We start from the raw sequence: 18,025 nt of genomic DNA, 5'->3' as shown, positions 1-18,025 counted from the left end.
AAGAATCATTCTCTCTTTGTAAAGCATACAAAATGAGATATCACAAATTTATTGGCATATATGGTGTATTATTGTAGCAAGAAATAACCCAATAGAAAGAGAATCTTAGAAAATGCCCTTTCAAAAAGTTTAAGATCAAAGAACTTAACAGACTAAAGTATATATTGAGTATCAAAGTCAGTATATGCCAAAGAAAGAATCATTATTTCTCAAAAAAAAAATTTGTATGATCTTCTAAAAGAGATGGGAACTCTTAACTACAATGCAGTTGGAATGCCTGTTGAACTCAATCATAGACTTAGCGAAGAAAAAGATGATAGGATGGTAGAAAGGTGAACATATCAAAAACTGGTAGGTAGATGAATTTACTTATCACATAATAGGCCAAATATAACATATTTTGTAAGTGCAGCGAGTCATTTAAGAATGATTCTATGGAGAAGCACCTGCAAGCTATCCATAGGATTCAACATTAGCCCAAGGCTTATACAAAAGATGAGGTATCTTGTTTAGAAGATGTACATAGCAATTTGGAAGGTTATAAAAAAAAAATATGTTGGCTGAGTTGTAGAAAGAAGATTTACATCAACTAATTGTGCCTTCCCTGCAGGTAATATTGTGAACTGGAGAAGTAAGAAGAAGATTGTGAATGCAAGATCAAGTGTTGAGCTGAGTTTACAGCCATAGCTCATGAAATTTGCTAACTTCTATAATTGAAATTAATTCCTGATGATCTTAAAATCAAAGAGTGGAAGGCCTATGAAGCTTGATAGTGACAACAAAACTGGCATCAATGTTGCTGACACCATAAAACATGACCGCAAAAAACACATCTAAATAGATAGACACTTCAATAAAAAAAAAAAAGGATAGGATCTTAATAAACATTCCCTGCATAATATTAAGCGATTGGCTAACTGATATCATGACCAAGAGCTGATAAAGATTCCTTACAAGCCAGCAGGTACCAAGGGGGGCTAGCTACTTCAAGATTACAAGAAATTACAAGTAAAACATGAATGCAAAATATCTATCCACTAGCTTTAGACTGCTGAAAATCTAAAATATGCACATGAGTTTTGCATTCCTTACAATAGCCAAATCTGCAATGTACAATTTGTTAGACCGGCCCATCCTGGGCCGGCTGGACCGGTCCAATTCTACTCCAGGCGGCACAGTAAGGGGGGCGGAACCCCTAGTGGGCCCCACTTGGGTTTAATGCAAAATTGAGAGGGAAAATTTGAATGAAAAGGGTGTTTTAGGTAATTTGTAATTGTCCGTTTGTCTTTAATTAGGAGTTATGATGAGATTTAGGCTCATCTTGAATTTGAATATTTTGGGAGATCTAGGGTTTGTGTTCTTGGGCTCTAGGCTACGGCTAGAGATTTGGAGAGTCATTCCTTCCTCTCGGATTGAAGGAAATTGTATCTTTGTTTGCGTTCTTGAATCTACTAGTGAAATACATTGTTCTTCTCTATTTTCCTTGAGTTTTCTCCACTAAAACTGCTGCGATTTGCTGTTTTCCTGCTGAAAACAGCAGTTTTCTCTTGTTTTTGTACTGATTTTGGTTAGGTTTACTTGCGAACCCAAGTATTTCCTATCACAATTCTTCATTGTTTGATTTTGTTCACCATACATTTATTCTCTCTCTCTCTCTCTCTATCTATCTCTCTCAAAATCTAAAATTAACAAATTTTCATGGATTAATTCGAGGATCAAGCCTTCTTAATATGGCTCAATCTCCATTTATAAAGATGTAACACTAATTATGACTTGGATAAGACACAATGAATCATTTTCCACATTCAGTGAATCATCTTTCCCATACTTTCTTACGAAGATGGATAAAATCTGATGCAGGACTTATATGCCTAGGCGATGTTTAGAAAAGAATCTTGCACAATTTAATCTAGAGAGTTTTATTAAAACTAAAATACTTGTTGTGATTAAACGTTGAAATAAAATAAGAAAGAGTTGAGACTAGCTTAGACTAAGTCACACAATTAGAAGTTTAGGATCTCAAAATAATCAATGATTCAAAACATAGCATACATGAAAGATTTCCAACAAGAAATCCCTACATTAACAACGAGATTCGTTACAAGGAATCTCTCACTCACTCCTAAATTACTAGGCTTAGCGGAGAGAGTTAATACGATCTTTAGGAGTCAATCAAAGCCACAAATAAAGATAACTTAGAAGACATGAGACTTCGAAGAAAGTTTACATTCGTCAAGATGTAGGAATGTTTAATAGCAAAATACTTGAGCTTCTGGACAGCATTTGGGGATTTTCAGGACAGCGGACAGCAATAGTTGTTTGCTGAAACTTCGGGACAGCAGCTTGGACTTTTTGGACAGCAGATATCGGCTTGGAAAAGTTCTGGACAGTAGTTTCAAAGGCTTCGAAATTCTGGCAAGCACTTTAGCAAGGGAAAATTCAGGGTGGGTTTAGTAGACTGGTTTAAGTGGGAGGGGATGGAAGTGGGAGGGGATGGGATAGTGGTCGGCCAAGACTACTGGGAAGAAAACTTCTTCCAAAAATCTGAAATTGAATTTCAGATTTAAGTGAGAGTGGATTTTAGGGTTTTGAAATTTGAATTTCAAATAAGGGGAAAGAGGGAAAATTATTCCTTAGTGAGAGAATAGATTGACGTCCCTAGAAGGAGAGGAGTTAATGTGGGAGAGAGGGAAATAGAGGGAGAGGGGCCGGCGGCTTGGTGAGATGGATTGGGGTTTAGGGAAGATTATTTAATGCTTGCTCAATTAAAGACCCAAATTAAGGGAAATGATTTAAATCCAATCCAATTCAAAATTAATTTGGGCTTGATTTGAGGAACTTTCCTAAAATAGAGATTTATTTTAGAAAATATTTCAAATTTCAAAATTGATTGAATAATTGAAATCAAAGCTTTCCAAATGAGGCTGATGGGGGGTTTGAATTTTGGAGGTAAGGGAATTGGGCTTGGGTGGCCGGCAACTAGGATTGGGTTAGGGTCAGGTGGCAGTGGGATTTAGTCCATGGCTTAGAGAAGGGACTCTTGTGGGCCGACGGTTAGGAGGTGGGGGAGGGAGGTGTTGGCCGGCGGCTAGGAAGGGGTAGGATGAAAGGGCCAGCGGCTAAGGGAGGGGGGCAATGCCCTTTTGTGGCAAGCGGTTGGAGGGGAAATTTGGTGGGAGGCTGGCGGCTTTAAAGGAGGAGGAGGGGAGGAAAGAAGGAGAAAATAACCACGAGCCCGGACGCTTCCTGCGGCTGGTGGGTGATCCGATTACCTCACCTAGGGATTTCTCTCCAAGAACTCTCAAGCTCTCACAAAAACTCTCCAAGGCCTGATGTGTTCATCAAAATCCCATGCAAGTGAACCCATATTGATGAAAACATGAAAGAGGTGCACAGGCAATACAAATTTTCTAGTGCAAAATCGTGATGTGATGGCTTTTGAAAAGCAAAGCAGCAAAAAACACATATTAACAAATGAAGCAATTGCTGAAATTTTCATAATAATATTCATTAGCTTCCAAGAAGGTGGCCTTTAAATAGCCTCATTACAATGAAAGAAAATAAAAGACCAACTTGCCCCTAGGGCTTACACATGACTAGGCCCTTAAGCGAGGGCATAAACGAAAAAGTACAATAAACTCATGAAACATAATAAAATAATAACTCTAATACAATGATAATAAAAAATAGATCGGTGTGATCATGGTCCTAGATCGTCAGCCCCGCCTTGGTAAACTCTCCAAGGCCTGATGTGCTCATCAAAATCCCATGCAAGTGAACCCATATTGATGAAAACATGAAAGAGGTGCACAGGCAATACAAATTTTCTAGTGCAAAATCGTGATGTGATGGCTTTTGAAAAGCAAAGCAGCAAAAAACACATATTAACAAATGAAGCATAAAATACCTGTAGAGGACATCATACAGAAGAATGAATACACGCATAAATCTGACAAATTTTAAATTTTCTACAAGCACAAGAAGTAAATTTCTCAGGATGTTTAAAAGAAGTAAAGTTTGTATGTCACATGGGCGTAAAAGAACACCGTTTGTTCCAAAGGCCTATGTTGAGGTCATCCGAAATGGCATCAGCAGGTATCAGTCAAGCAGGAGGGAAGGATGGCTGATAGCATCATTTAAACTAAAAACTTTTGTTCACACTCCATCAAATTAGCAAGTGATTTGAGGTGATTCGATATGGCTAAATGCTAGTTTAAATGTACGCAGCTTAAGAATGCAAAATATACCATGAACAAATCCTGTTTTACAGTCATCCTGAACATCATCATTAGACCTTATCCCAATTTACAGCTTAACAGATCCCTGTTCAACAGTTTTATTAAGTGGTAAACCTATTATATACTAATCTTATTTCAATAGTCAATAGCATATTACTGAGATGCACAAAATATGAGCTAACTAGCACTTTTTGTAAAACCCGAAAACGACGATCATAGGGCGCCCGTGTCGCACGCATTTCGATGCGTCACGACGAAATTTAAGTGAAAAATTCAAAGTTAACGGTTTTCGACGGAAATAATTTTATAAAATTTTAAGCAAAATTCTGATCAATTTGGTATATAAAACCTATAGCTAATTTCGATTAATTTTGGAATTAAAAATTGAAGAAGTTTAGGAATACCCAAAATACCCTTATTCATTTCTAAAGCAAATATGGGTAAAGTGAGGGTAAAATGGTAAAGTGATTAATCCCTAACTCCCTTCCTCATAAAGAGACCGAAACCTCCTCCCCTCTTGCGTTATTTTGCTCGTCCGAACCGAGAGAAGGGAGCGGACGGACGGGAGAGGGGCGACGGGCACGTCTCCGGCAAGGAAAGTTGGGGAAATCGAAGAAGGGAAGAAAAAAGTCATTCCTAAGATATGTTCATATGGCATGGGCTGAAGGGAGATGGTGTTGGCAAGAATCTATTCGAAAAAAGTCATTCCTAAGATATGTTCATATGGCAAGAAAAAAGTCATTCCTAATCTTTCCGCTACCCTCTAGCTTGACACCGAATTATAATTTCCCTTCTTTTTCAAGTTTTTTAGAAAGGAAAATTTTAGGGTATGTTAAAAAAAACTTAGAAATTCTTAGAGGAGCTTAGGAGGAATGTTAGGGAAGGTTTAGGAGATAAGTTTATGCAAGGAAATGAGGTTTTTCACAAAAAATGTGAGAGTTAGAAAAATTAGGGCATTTTCATAGTATTGAAAATTTAAGAATTTTCTTGAGAAGCAATGTTTGAAATGATTATAGGAAGGTTTCTAATGTTATAGATTAGGGTTTTTCCACAAAATGTCATTTTTATAATTTTAATTTAATTTAAATCCGAAAATATATTAATTCAATTATTAATTAGGTGTAAGTGAAAGTTCGACATGTTTATATGAGGGAATCAATAAAAATGGGTTTTTCAAATTTAGGGTTTTAGGTTAAATCCGAAAATATAAATTGTTTTGAATTATTTTAAGTAATGATAAAGGGATTACTTGGATTAAAAATGAATTTTTAGAATATACATGTCATATGTTTTAAATTAGAGAGAGAGAGAGAACTTATGGTAGTTTAGGAAGACAAAGAGAACTTTAATTTAGATTTATTATGAAGATTTTGAAGGAGAAATGAATGTTTATAGGTGATAATCGTGGAACTCGAAGAAAGGTGTTCGAGCGGGGTAATTGATAGGAAATACTTGAGTTCGCAAGTAACCCTAAAGTAATACTTGAGTTCGCAAGCAAACCTAGTCAAAATTAGTACAAAAACTGAGGGAAAATTGCTGTCACAGCAGAAAAACAGCACCCACGCAGCAGGTTTTGCACCAAAACAGTAAAAAAAAGGGAGGGAAAACAAAGATTTTACTAGTAGATGCAAGAAAACAATGTAAGATACAATGTTCTTCAATTCGAAAGAAGAACAACTCTCCAAAACTCTCTAGCAAAGCCTAGAGCCCCAAACCACAAGGAGATCTCAAAATTTCAGTCAATCTCAAGATGAAACCCTAACTCACACCTTAACTCCTAATTAAAGCAAAAAGACTCATTAGAAATCCCTAAACAGCCCCTTAATTCAAATTTTCCCTCCTAAAGCTCATTACATTAATTGCTTGGGCCCACAAGGGCTACCGCACAGGTTTTGCACCAAAACAGTGAAAAATAGGGAGGGAAAACAAAGATTTTACTAGTAGATGCAAGAAAACAATGTAAGATACAATGTTCTTCAATTCGAGAGAAAGAACAACTCTCCAAAACTCTCTAGCAAAGCCTAGAGCCCCAAACCACAAGGAGATCTCAAAATTTCAGTCAATCTCAAGATGAAACCCTAACTCACACCTTAACTCCTAATTAAAGCAAAACGACTCATTAGAAATCCCTAAACAGCCCCTTAATTCAAATTTTCCCTCCTAAAGCTCATTACATTAATTGCTTGGGCCCACAAGGGCTACCCCCCCCCCCCCCCTTTTCCTGTTTTATTTTCCACCCAAATATCCCCCCCCCCCCCTCCTCTTCCTGCTCTAATTTCCACCCAAAGTGGGCCGCCTGGAGTAAAAGAGGACCGGTCCAGGCTGTACCGGTCCAGCCAGCCCCTCCTGGGCCGGCGGCATAATAGTAATCAAATCCTTTACATCGAGATAAGTATTCATGGTTCTTTATTACAGTGATACATTTGTTTTCTCTTAAGTTATATGTTTTGAAAGATCAATCATGTTTATAAAATCTTTATGGTTAATTTTATATTCATGATTATATTACTCTTGTTCAATTATTGATCATGCAATTATATGTTACATCTTATGACATTATTATACAATTCATATGTTATAGAAATGAGATGAAATGAGATGATATGATTATGATATAATTCTTATATTGAGTGATTGCTTGTACATGCTGAATTGATGGAGCTCACCCCTTTATGATACTAGCTGGAAACGTTGTACTCGTGCACGTTAAAATGATAAAGGATATGAAAAAGGAAATGGTAAAGTAGTACATTTATGGTACTAAACGGTGGCTCCTGTGACAGTTGTAATATATATGAAATGAGAAAAATACGAATATTGATATGATGAATGAAAAATGAATAGGAAGGATATGAATTTATGATTTATGATTTATGTTAATGTTATGTTTGTAGGAAATCAATTTATGATAATTTTTAAATGAAAAGTGGCATCTAGCATATTGTTCATTTTGTCTTCATTACTGTAATTTAGAATAGTATTTTATTTACTAAGCATTGGCTTACCGTTAGTTGTTAAAATTTTCAGGTTTAATTATTTTAAATCAAAATGAGTAGAAGGGGTGGAAATGTATACCGTAGGAGAGGAGCGCCAGAAGAAAGATAATTATATGAGTTTTACTGATTTTATGTTTATGTGATTTCAAATTTAATGTTTAAGAGGCTATTTCCAATGTTATGATGATAAATTTAGAGATTTAATATTTTAGTCTACCATCCGACCTCCGTTCCCGCCTCGCATATTAGCTTACCAGACCGGGTCGTGACACTTTCATCTTTCAACCATCTGCAGTGCAGCAAGTTGCTATGCAGACAAACATATAGATCACATCATAGCACATAAACATTGGATGGAAAAAGTTCTTCCATAAACCAAAGTTTCAGACTACCTTGCAACCTTAAAAAGCATTAACTAAATGTACTTAAAAGTTCATTTTTACAGAGAAGAAACAATGAATATACAGTTGAAACAAAATTCCATAGCTTTCAGGAGAAGTTTTGTAGCATCCAAAAAAAAAATTCCAAAAAAATACAGCTTGGTTAAAACTTACTAAAGTCACTCCTTCTTTAGAAAGCTCCTCCAATGCTTCACGATCAAAAACGTTCCCATCCAACGGAGATTCATCAATCTGTTCATGGATTTTTCTTCTTACCCATCCATGAGATGCTATATTAATACAAGATCCGATAATATTGTAGTTTTACCTTCCAGTCACCTGTATGAAAAATTGTACCATCTTTGCATCGGAGGACCAAACCACAGCAATCTGGGATAGAGTGAGTTACTCGGAGTGGCTCCACTTCAAATGGTCCAGCCAGGAATTTCTTTCTGCACTTAAATACCTTAAGTCTGGATGGAATGAAAATTCCAGACTCCTTCAAACGCTTCTTGATGAGCTTTTGAGAAACATAAAAGTTTTTTTTTTTCATTCTTCAATGAAAAAACCATTAAAATCTATGACTTTCTAATATGCAAAGGTAGTGTGGAGTTTCATTAGTAGTACCTCCATGGTGAACGAGGAAGCATAAACTGGAGCATGGGAATCTAAAGCTGGAATGACCTGATTCAGTGGTGAAAACAGAAGCAGAAACCATGATGATACTGAATTACTTAACAAATACAAAATATCACAATAGCTTATTAATCAGACTTATGCCACATTAATAACCAACAGCCACAGCTCTGTAAGAAAATGCATGAACCTTTATGAATAGACATAACAATAACTAGATCCTTGGCACTAATCACATGTAGGGTATGCAAAATAAGCACAAAAACAATTGAACCTAATATTTAACATATCAATGGCATTTTAAATCTTCAGGAAAAAAAAATGAAACCTGGTCTAAGTTGTAGGGAAAAGACAATTGTAAATTTTAGACGTGTGATTTTGATGTGCGATACCATGCAACCTCATCATCATAGATCATGTCTCATAAGCGTGGACTTATTTGTCCCTGCCATAGTGGCTGAATCAAACCAAGCCATTTAGCTTGTCAGTTTAAGTGTCTCAGGTTGAAGGAATTCCCCAAGTAAGGAGTGCATCAGTCTTATTGCTGTTTTCAGCATCTCATCATATAGATCAGGATGCCAATGACATGGAGATTGTTTGGGAACCATGGGGGCCTCAATTTCCTCACTGTCTGTAGTGAGATTGACCTAGATGGATTATCAGAGCCCATTTGGTATCCCTTTGCCTTAAAATTTATGTTCTTTCAGCACAGACTTCATAACAGGGTCCTATTGGAGCCACTTGGCCACTACCTAGGCATTCCATTTATTAAGTGAAGAAAATGATGCCTTATATTTTTTCTTTCTTGCATTCTTCAAACCGCTTAAATAAATAAAAGGTGTCATCAACAGGTAGATAAAACAACAATGCAGCATATTGACAAACCAGAATATATACTTCAAGGCAGATGATAGTTAAAAATTATATCTTTAATCAATTATTTGAGCCAAAACTTAGAAGTCGCGATACCAATTTCAAGAGTTCCTTTCCTCCCTGGGGATCCAAACAAAACAGTATATTCTTTCCTGCATCACTCTTCATTTTACTAAAAAGAACTTACAGAAATAAAAAATATTTAAACCTGAAAAATTCAAATTAAACTCTGTTTATTTCATTGCACTTCAGCAATTAAGTTTACACTCCTCATTTTGATTTATTAAATCGAAATACTACATAAAGTAGGTGTGAGATCTAAAAGGATCCAAAAGCTAATGCTTCCCTCCGCTCTTGCAGAGTTTCAAGATAAAATGTGTGTGCATTGGGATTTTAAAGGTAGATTGAGTTGAAATGGTCCCAGAGATTTCCCATAACAAGATGGCGGAGTTACTGAGGTTTACATCAATTTTAGATGACTAAGTTATCCCATAAGCGCAAGCCTTTAGGATAGTCACATTCTTGCCTATAGGTGAAAAACATCTTAGATTAAGGACATCAACTATGCTTTGCAAACAAACTTGTACACATTCAAAATATAGGAAGGAGAACAGGTTTTCGACCTGATCAAAATCCCATAATCTCATTGTCTTGGATCAACCTAATGACAAACTCTACTAACAAGAAAAAGCTTAGAGGCACACCGTCAAGAACGCTTAATTAGCAACTCTGTGTTGCCTCATCTTAAGAATCCCGAGCATCCCTAGGTGGTATCATGAAGAGTTTCAAATTTCATCTTGGATGGGAAAGGCCCATGAGTAAATGTATGACTGGCCATGATTCACAAGTACAAAGATGTGACACCAAAGGTTCAATGGCATGCTCGAACCATTCATATAGAGATTGGCACAGAGGCGCGCAATATAGTCAATACAATTATGAGGTAGAGAATGGCCAATCCAGCTATCCAAGGACAAACTTAAGCCCACCTTGAATGGGGAAAACCTCAAGGCACATAGAGAATGGATGGATGTAGTTGTTGTATTGTAAGGCACTCCTTATATTGTTGTAGTCTATTTCAAACATTTGATTTGCTAGTTATCTAGAAAGTTTGACCCCTTACTCATAAGATGATTAAACCACATGCTAAGGGATAGTGTGTAGTATCCATGAGTTGCCTCAAGAAGGAATCTTGGGTTAAGCTCAAGCTCAAATTGAAATTTGGCTTGCTTTGCGGAGATGCTTTCAACATGAGATAAAGTGCAATATGCTTTAATAAATTTCGAGTTCATCATAATGGACTAGTTAAAGGACGAGAAGCTTCAACATATGTCAGCCCAAATGTGGAGACTAGAACTTAAGGCATAAGCAAGCCAAGATGGAAACAAGAACCTATTATAGTGTTAGCCAAAAAAGACAAACAAAAACATTGGGCATCTACCAGGCCAAATAAAAATGAAAACTAATGACATATATTGGCCCGAAGTTATTCAATTGAAAAGATAGGCTCACAATCCAAAGGAATGCACATAGATTTTGAAAAGAATCAAGACTTACAGGATGAATTATTTAAAGATTGAATTTGGTTTTACTTATTAGAAAGTGGCTAACCCAGGTTGGGTAAATTAAACTTCAAAAGCATGGGATCATAGCTTGAAGGTTGTGCATCAAATATAATCATTTTGAAGTTCACATGTACTAGAGGCCTAACCTAGGACTTATAATCTTGAGGATAAGAGAGGCCCAAATGAGTGACTTAAGACTCTAAAGGTGGTTTGTCATCCCAATCAAAGGGTTGGAGATTACATCCAAAATAACATCAAATAATATGACTTAAAACCTTGAGGGTATAAAAAACCCGAAAATGTGACAATTATGGAGACAGAGCAATCCTAATTTATAACTTACAACTTTGTGTCAAGAGAAGCTCATAAATGAGCCTTACAACCTTAGGATTTGAGGAAAGTCCATGATGGAACTTAAACACCCAACTATAAAGGCAAGACTAGCAAAAAGTGTTTTGATTAGTGAATATTTGCATAAAATATTCTTGAAAGGCTATACAAATGCAATGTCAAACATCTAGACAAAATACAAAGGTAGGTTATCGAGCCTCGGGATGCACCCTACAAGTCAATGAACCATATCTGACCACTAAGAGCTAAAGTAAATTCTCTAGAGATTGGGATTAGGTGTCCACTCATCCTACAAAAATATCGACCCTCTTATTGTTCTATCAAGTACCGACAAAGCTAAATAGATTGATACATAGTTTGAAAGTTGGTTGAGTTGGCCGAGTTATTTTAAAAAGACATATATGTTTATTTTAAGTGTCTTGCATCCTTGGTCTCTATCCAATAAGGGTATGATTTAAGTTTCATATTTTTATATAAAAATTGAATATTTTAGTTCGATAGGCAATCAAACAATTTTGAAGAAGCTATCCAGGCCATCGAAGACAACCAAGGGTTCCATGTCCCTTCATTTAACCAGAAAAGAAGATTCCCTCAAGTTCAAAAGTTTTTAAGAATCGAGCAAAATTCAATTATTATTTTACGACCAAAGATAAATTGGTAATATTTCAATCAAAAGGAGATAAGGGGAGACTATCCTACAATTTGATCTAAGTCAAAGTTTGCTATCTACAGGTCGTGATGAGTCCATAGAAATTTGTATTTTCAATTGTTTATTCACCTACTTATGTTGTATGTTTGGCATGCATATTTTATGTTCATTTGTGCTTGTTCATAATGTTTTGCATATCATGCATGGTTAATTATTCTATTCATCTGCAACACAAAGTGGCAATCTACTTGATCCTGGGACTCCTTAAAAAAATTTTGGCAATGCTTTCATGTTATCCCCGCAAAAGGCTTAAAAAAGAATGAACAAAACCACTATAATTTAAAAAGGTATGTACAATGTAGTTCCTGAGTCACTACGAACACATTCTTGTTGCTTGTCTTACCACACCAAGAAAGACATATATAGGTGGTGTCCAGCATCAAGGCTAAATTAGCCAACCCAAAATGAAGAAATATAAGTATAGGCTCTTAATTTGCAAGTGACAGCAATAAAAAAAGTAAAAATAGTTAAAATAATATAAATAAGATTTTGTCACTAAAACTCCAAATATATATTAAAGAAAAAAACATAACTACTAAAGTAAATATCTCTCCCGGAGAGTCGTATAATATGGTATACATTCTCTTCTTCTACTCATTTAAATTCTTCGAATAATATATGTGTACATTCACAAATATAGGGTTAACTTATAACACAACTCAGTGAACACGTCATGCTTCTAAATAATAGTCATACAATGCATTTTGAATAATATGCATGCTATAAAATATAAAGTAATTGTACTTCATAACATTTAAGTTTGAAAATGTCCATCAATCATATTTTATGCATATATATAACACTCATATCCTATTTTAGCATTTTTCGAAACTAATACAATTGTCATAGAAGATGCCGTCTAAATAGTACCAATTAAAAAAAAAAAATTCAATTCATTTTTCATAATCTTTTAATTTCATGTGTACAGATATATTGCATCCCCAGTTAGTACCATAAGAAGGTGTACTTCATCAATCAACATGTGCATGCAAGCACTTCTACATAAATCATTTTATTTGCATTTTTCATATCAGTATATCATAACATTATGACTTTAACATGATAAAACTTTCATGTCATTCAATTCAATATGAACAATTATCAATAATAGAGATAAGTTATAAATAATTAATAGATAAATATCAATAATAAATGATGCATCAGATTTAGAAGAATCAATGTCATTATCATAAAATAAAAAAAGGGTACTAACACATTCAAGAGACAAGCTTTTGCCACTTTAGTTTTTTACTTTGCCTCTAATAGTTTGATACATATAATCACATGAATAAGATACCTTTATTATCTTAATTATAAATATATAAATTATTTTAATAATACTAGACTATTATGCATACCTAAGTCACTCACAATTTCTATTTTAAAAAATTTTCATTAATTCAAAATATTATAAATACAAAAATTATTTCTAAAATTTTATTTCCTTACCAATTTATAAAAAAATGTCTAAGAATATATATATGAAAATTTTAAAAATAAAGTATTCATTAATTTAAATAAAGCTCTATAAATATCCAATCTAAAAACATTTAATTACATTCACTAATCTTTTATAATCCTAATATATATAAACTTCATCATTTTAAAAACATTTAATAATAAAATATAGGATTCGACAAAATAAAACAAAATTTCTTACATTTCTTAACAAATGTACCCTCAAACCATGCCCTAGCTGCTCGTACAGACGACTATATGCTCGATGGCTTGTCATAAGCATTTGTCTCAAGCATTTGTCTCCTGCTTGAGCTTTTTATCCCGTCGCCACAGGCTGCTCTACCCACTCACACCCCCATTCAATGGCTTTCTCATAGGTTTCATTATGCTCTCCTTCTTTATCTCTCCATCTCCCTCTCATCTCTCGGTGATTTAAAGGGATAAAACCTCTTTTGTTCTTCCTCAAATCGAAACGCACCTTCTTGCAACCCAAGCAAAGGAGCGAACATTCCTCTCCTCGCAACGGAACGAACCCACACATTCAATTAGCCCAACCTTTGTCTTGCATGAACCCCGGCGATGGAACAACTTTTGTCTTCCTTGAATCCTTAAGCAAAACTGATGTTTGTTGATTTGGGTTATTAGACTCTCACACCAAAAAAGATGTGCATGCTCTGTACCTATAAACCTCTACTATGTGGGCAAGCAAAATGTAGACTCCTGTGAGCATAATCCACAAAACATAGACCTAAGACAAAAAACAACATAATATTATTTATGGGTATCACCTCATGCAAGGGCATACACCGCAAATATTTCAAAAAAAACGCTCAATTATTTGAAGAGGATTTTTTTTCTCAAGAATTTATCATTTCAAAATTCTATAAATTTTGAATTATATCACCATCTCCCCTTCTATTTATAAACAAGGAATAGAGAGACTTGCAATAAACTGGGGACGTGGCCCCAATCCATGACCAAGGGTACAGTAAAAAATGATGAAAAGTATGTTATTGGGTGATTTATAGGATTGATTGAGCCTAAGGATGATGAGGGCCCATACGAATTTAAAGCTCCGTAGGGCCATTGCCAAAACCCTAATAAGATCTCATGGGACCTAAGATCTTTGTTAAGGGATGTTTGGCGTCATTTTGTAAATGCAATTTGTCCTTGATGCGCCCAATGAATCATCAATTTGTGACAATACACATTGATGTTTTCAGAGATTGGCTAAGCCCCTTTGTAGGTATGATAAGAGGCCATCAAAATTTTGATCCCCACAAGGACCTGCAAGTCCCATTTGGATCCCATGGGATCTGAAATTAGCATGTACAAGTCCACTTCTAAGGGGCAGCTTCGCATTGCCTCTTTGCCGCAAAGGGGACCTTGCGCACCCAATAACTTGTGGATGACACAAATTGAGGTGTCTAACTACACCACCAAATAGTGAGCCCAAACCAGAAGGGAGGTCAATAGTGATGCATAATAAAGGCTGTTTGTCTGTCTCTTCCTTATCTCATTAATGCAACTAAATCTTTAGCATAAAAATATTCATAAATTAGACGTGCTTCATTTCAAATTGGGGCCTTCTTTTATATTGAATTCATGCCTAGGGATATTTCACTCCCCATTCACTAAATACATAGATATGGATCAGAATGAAGTGCAGGTGACCTACATGTAGCAAAACTAGGCGAATTTGACCAGAACAAATAATTGAACAAGTCTACACATCGCAGATTAAAGTTAGATGAAATTTAGATTTGTAATACGAGACACAATATAATCAGGAAAATCTGTAGGAGTAAACTATGCAAAATAAAGAGGAGAAACCATGCAAACGCAGCATAAATGCAACATTAAAATATTTAGCAGGTTTTCTTAATCAGAAGAGTCAACTTAATAAGCAGGTTCAATAACAATGTAAATAAAATTCTGAGTGACTAGGTAATCAGTTTAAGACAATAAAACTGTTAATCACCTCAGCAGTTGTCATCAAATTTTCTAGATTTTCAAATATTCTATAATATTTTATTACAATGCATGCAATCTGACTAAATACACAAACCTATTAAGAAATCTACATAAAACAAATATGCATTGCAAATGGAGTACAAATTATTTGATATTTGGTAAAGAAACAAAGAGCAAGAACATCAATGTTGCTAATAAGCTCTAAAAATCTCAACCAAGAAGAGTTTGTCAAGTAAGAAAATGCAGGCCTACAGAAAATACAAGTCTATTCAATATAGAGAGCAAAATGGCAAACATGAGATCAAGGAGGTTAGGCATGCTTCATAGTTGATTATAGTTAATAAGAAGCATTGAATTAGTCCACCACACATAGTAGTTGCTTGAAGAGGAAAATATTTACCCAGGGCAACGCACCAATGTGATCCTCATGCCCATGAGTTATAACAACAGCTTCAATTTTATGGCTCCATCTTTGGATGAATGAAGTATCAGGTATAATTTTCTGGACACCTAACTCATCATAACTGTACATAAGTTATCCAATCAAAGGAAGCAAAACAGAGGTAAAGGATACGCACTAATTTGTACCAATTCGATCAATGAAGGAAAAAAGTTAATATGCGAATAGGCATCAACTTAAAGAATAAAAAAGAATTTATCTCAAAACAGAACGTGGGACTTTTTCATAACTAATAAAGGAAGTTTGCACGCTTCTCTATCATGAGACACATACAAAGAAGACGTAAATCACATTTACTAAGCAAACTTATCAAATATCCATTAACAAAGTAAGTTTAAAATAACTCTTTAATAAGGTGACTACTTTTACCAATTAAAGAAAGGAAACACCTATCATACTTATGCTGGTATCATTTTTTTAATTTTCTTCATAGAAAAATAGACAATGGGAGATTTTATGATTGAATGGTATTCTTATAGAGTTGAATAAGCCATCATTTGTGGCTTGGCCTCAAAAATGTGGTTGTTTCATTCCTTGCAACTGACGATATCCAGTAATGTAGCAGAATATGAGATTTTTGGCTTTCTCCTCAAATCCAGGATGACTATTTCGGCAGCTAATCCATTATTCCTTTATTCGTGTCTATCCTAAGAGGGGAAATGTTGCTGGTTTCTGTTAGTGATATTATTGCGGTTTGTTCCCACAGACTACAATTTTATTATGATTTAAGTTCATGCAGGTTTTTTTCTTAGTTTTGTAATTAAACTTGGGTATAAGGCATGCACAAAATTTATTGATCGAATAAATTTTCTAGAGGTATAATGTTAGAGACTCAAATAATTAAAAGAGAAGTTACCTCCTTATACAAAAAAGAGGCCAGCTTTTATGGTGAATTATTTCCCCGCTTTTTTCTTATTTTTTCTTATTCAATTCCTTATTTTTCTGCATTTTTTCATCATATAGATATAATAAAGAGATCGTGAATAACGAGTTTTGCTACCGATTGGAATTTTGCCAACAACAACAATATCATCATCAAGCATTTATCCGACTACGTGGTGTCAGCTACATGAATCATTTTTCTCCATTGTATCCAATTAAGAATCAAATTCTCATTTAAATCTAATATAAAAGGGCATTTATAATACTTTCTAACCACGTCTTTTTCGGTCTACCTCTACCTTTCTTAACATAGGCCGAATCTAATACATCTAATCTCATCATTGGATCATCAAAAGGCCAACGTTTTAAGTGACCAAACCTTCTAATGCAATTCTCTCTAACCTTATCTGCAACCGGAGCTATTCTAACATTCTCATGTATATATTCATTTTGCATTCTATCTCTAAGTGTAAAACCACTCCTCCATCTAAGCATCCTCATCTCTGCAACCCTTACTTTTATGCTTCTCTTTGAATGGCCAACATTCTACATCATAAAGGATTGCAGGTCTCGCCACAATCTTCCAAATTTTTCCTTAAATTTGAGAGGTACTTATCTATCACACAACAAGCCTGATGCATTCCTTCAGTTCAACCAACCAACTTGAATTATACTAATAATATCCCCATTTATTTCACTATCATCTTGAACAATAGACAAGAGATATCTAAAATGTGCAATCTTTTTAAGGGCTTTATCACCCATGCCACAATCACACCACTTGATCTATTACTATTAAAATTATAAATCATATATTTGGTTTTAGATCAACTCAAACGAAAACCTTTAAACTCTAAGATTGACCTACATAATTCAAGTTTTTCTTCAACTCCCTCTCTAGTCTTATCAACTAGAAGAATATCATTAGCAAAAAGCAAGCACCATGGTACATCCTCTTGCAAAGGTCTAGTAAGAACATCCATTACTAAAGCAAAAAAAAAATGAGCTTAAAGCTGACCCTTAATGTAAACTGATGAAATTCAAAAATACTTGGCCAAACCACCTTGTGTTTGAAGACAAGTAACAACTCCTATATACCTATATACATATCCTTAATGACCTGAATATAAGCATTATTAATTCATTTCTTTTCTAGAGCTCTCTAGAGCACTTCTATTTGACATTTATCATATGCTTTCTCTAAATCAATAAATATCATATGAGGATTTCTGCCAATTGCATGAAATTCAATTGTGTGTGCAGCATTTTTGATATTTAATCCTACTCATCAATTTTAAATTAAAGACGATAAATTTTAATTTAAATTATTTCTTATCATTTTTCTGATTTCCATCAATAATAATTCATAGCTGCTTTAGTTTAATAATTCGTGACCCTTGAAATTTACTGGATTAGTTGTTTGATTCCTCAATGCATATTAGATCGATATTAAAAATAGAGATCTTAAGACATGTTATACAACTCTCTTCCTTCCGCCTATGT

General features: G+C 34.8%; 1 protein-coding gene across 1 annotated transcript in view; it reads right to left on the bottom strand.

The window, feature by feature from the left end:
* Nucleotides 1–3,701: 3,701 nt before the first annotated feature.
* LOC110095934 (ribonuclease J-like) overlaps nucleotides 3,702–18,025 on the bottom strand; it is a 42,720-nt gene continuing 28,396 nt past the window's right edge. The window contains exons 4-8 of the mRNA XM_028696285.1: nucleotides 15,581–15,704; nucleotides 8,242–8,298; nucleotides 7,943–8,134; nucleotides 7,789–7,866; nucleotides 3,702–3,746 (exon numbers count right to left, since the gene is read on the bottom strand). Coding sequence (XP_028552118.1) covers nucleotides 3,717–3,746; nucleotides 7,789–7,866; nucleotides 7,943–8,134; nucleotides 8,242–8,298; nucleotides 15,581–15,704 — 481 coding nt within the window. The 3' untranslated portion in view covers nucleotides 3,702–3,716. The remainder of the gene's footprint in view (nucleotides 3,747–7,788; nucleotides 7,867–7,942; nucleotides 8,135–8,241; nucleotides 8,299–15,580; nucleotides 15,705–18,025) is intronic.

The sequence above is a fragment of the Dendrobium catenatum genome, unplaced genomic scaffold, assembly GCF_001605985.2.
Source record: "Dendrobium catenatum unplaced genomic scaffold, ASM160598v2 fragScaff_scaffold_730, whole genome shotgun sequence".
Lineage (NCBI taxonomy): Eukaryota > Viridiplantae > Streptophyta > Magnoliopsida > Asparagales > Orchidaceae > Dendrobium > Dendrobium catenatum.
This window is presented reverse-complemented; position numbering and strand designations above follow the sequence as displayed.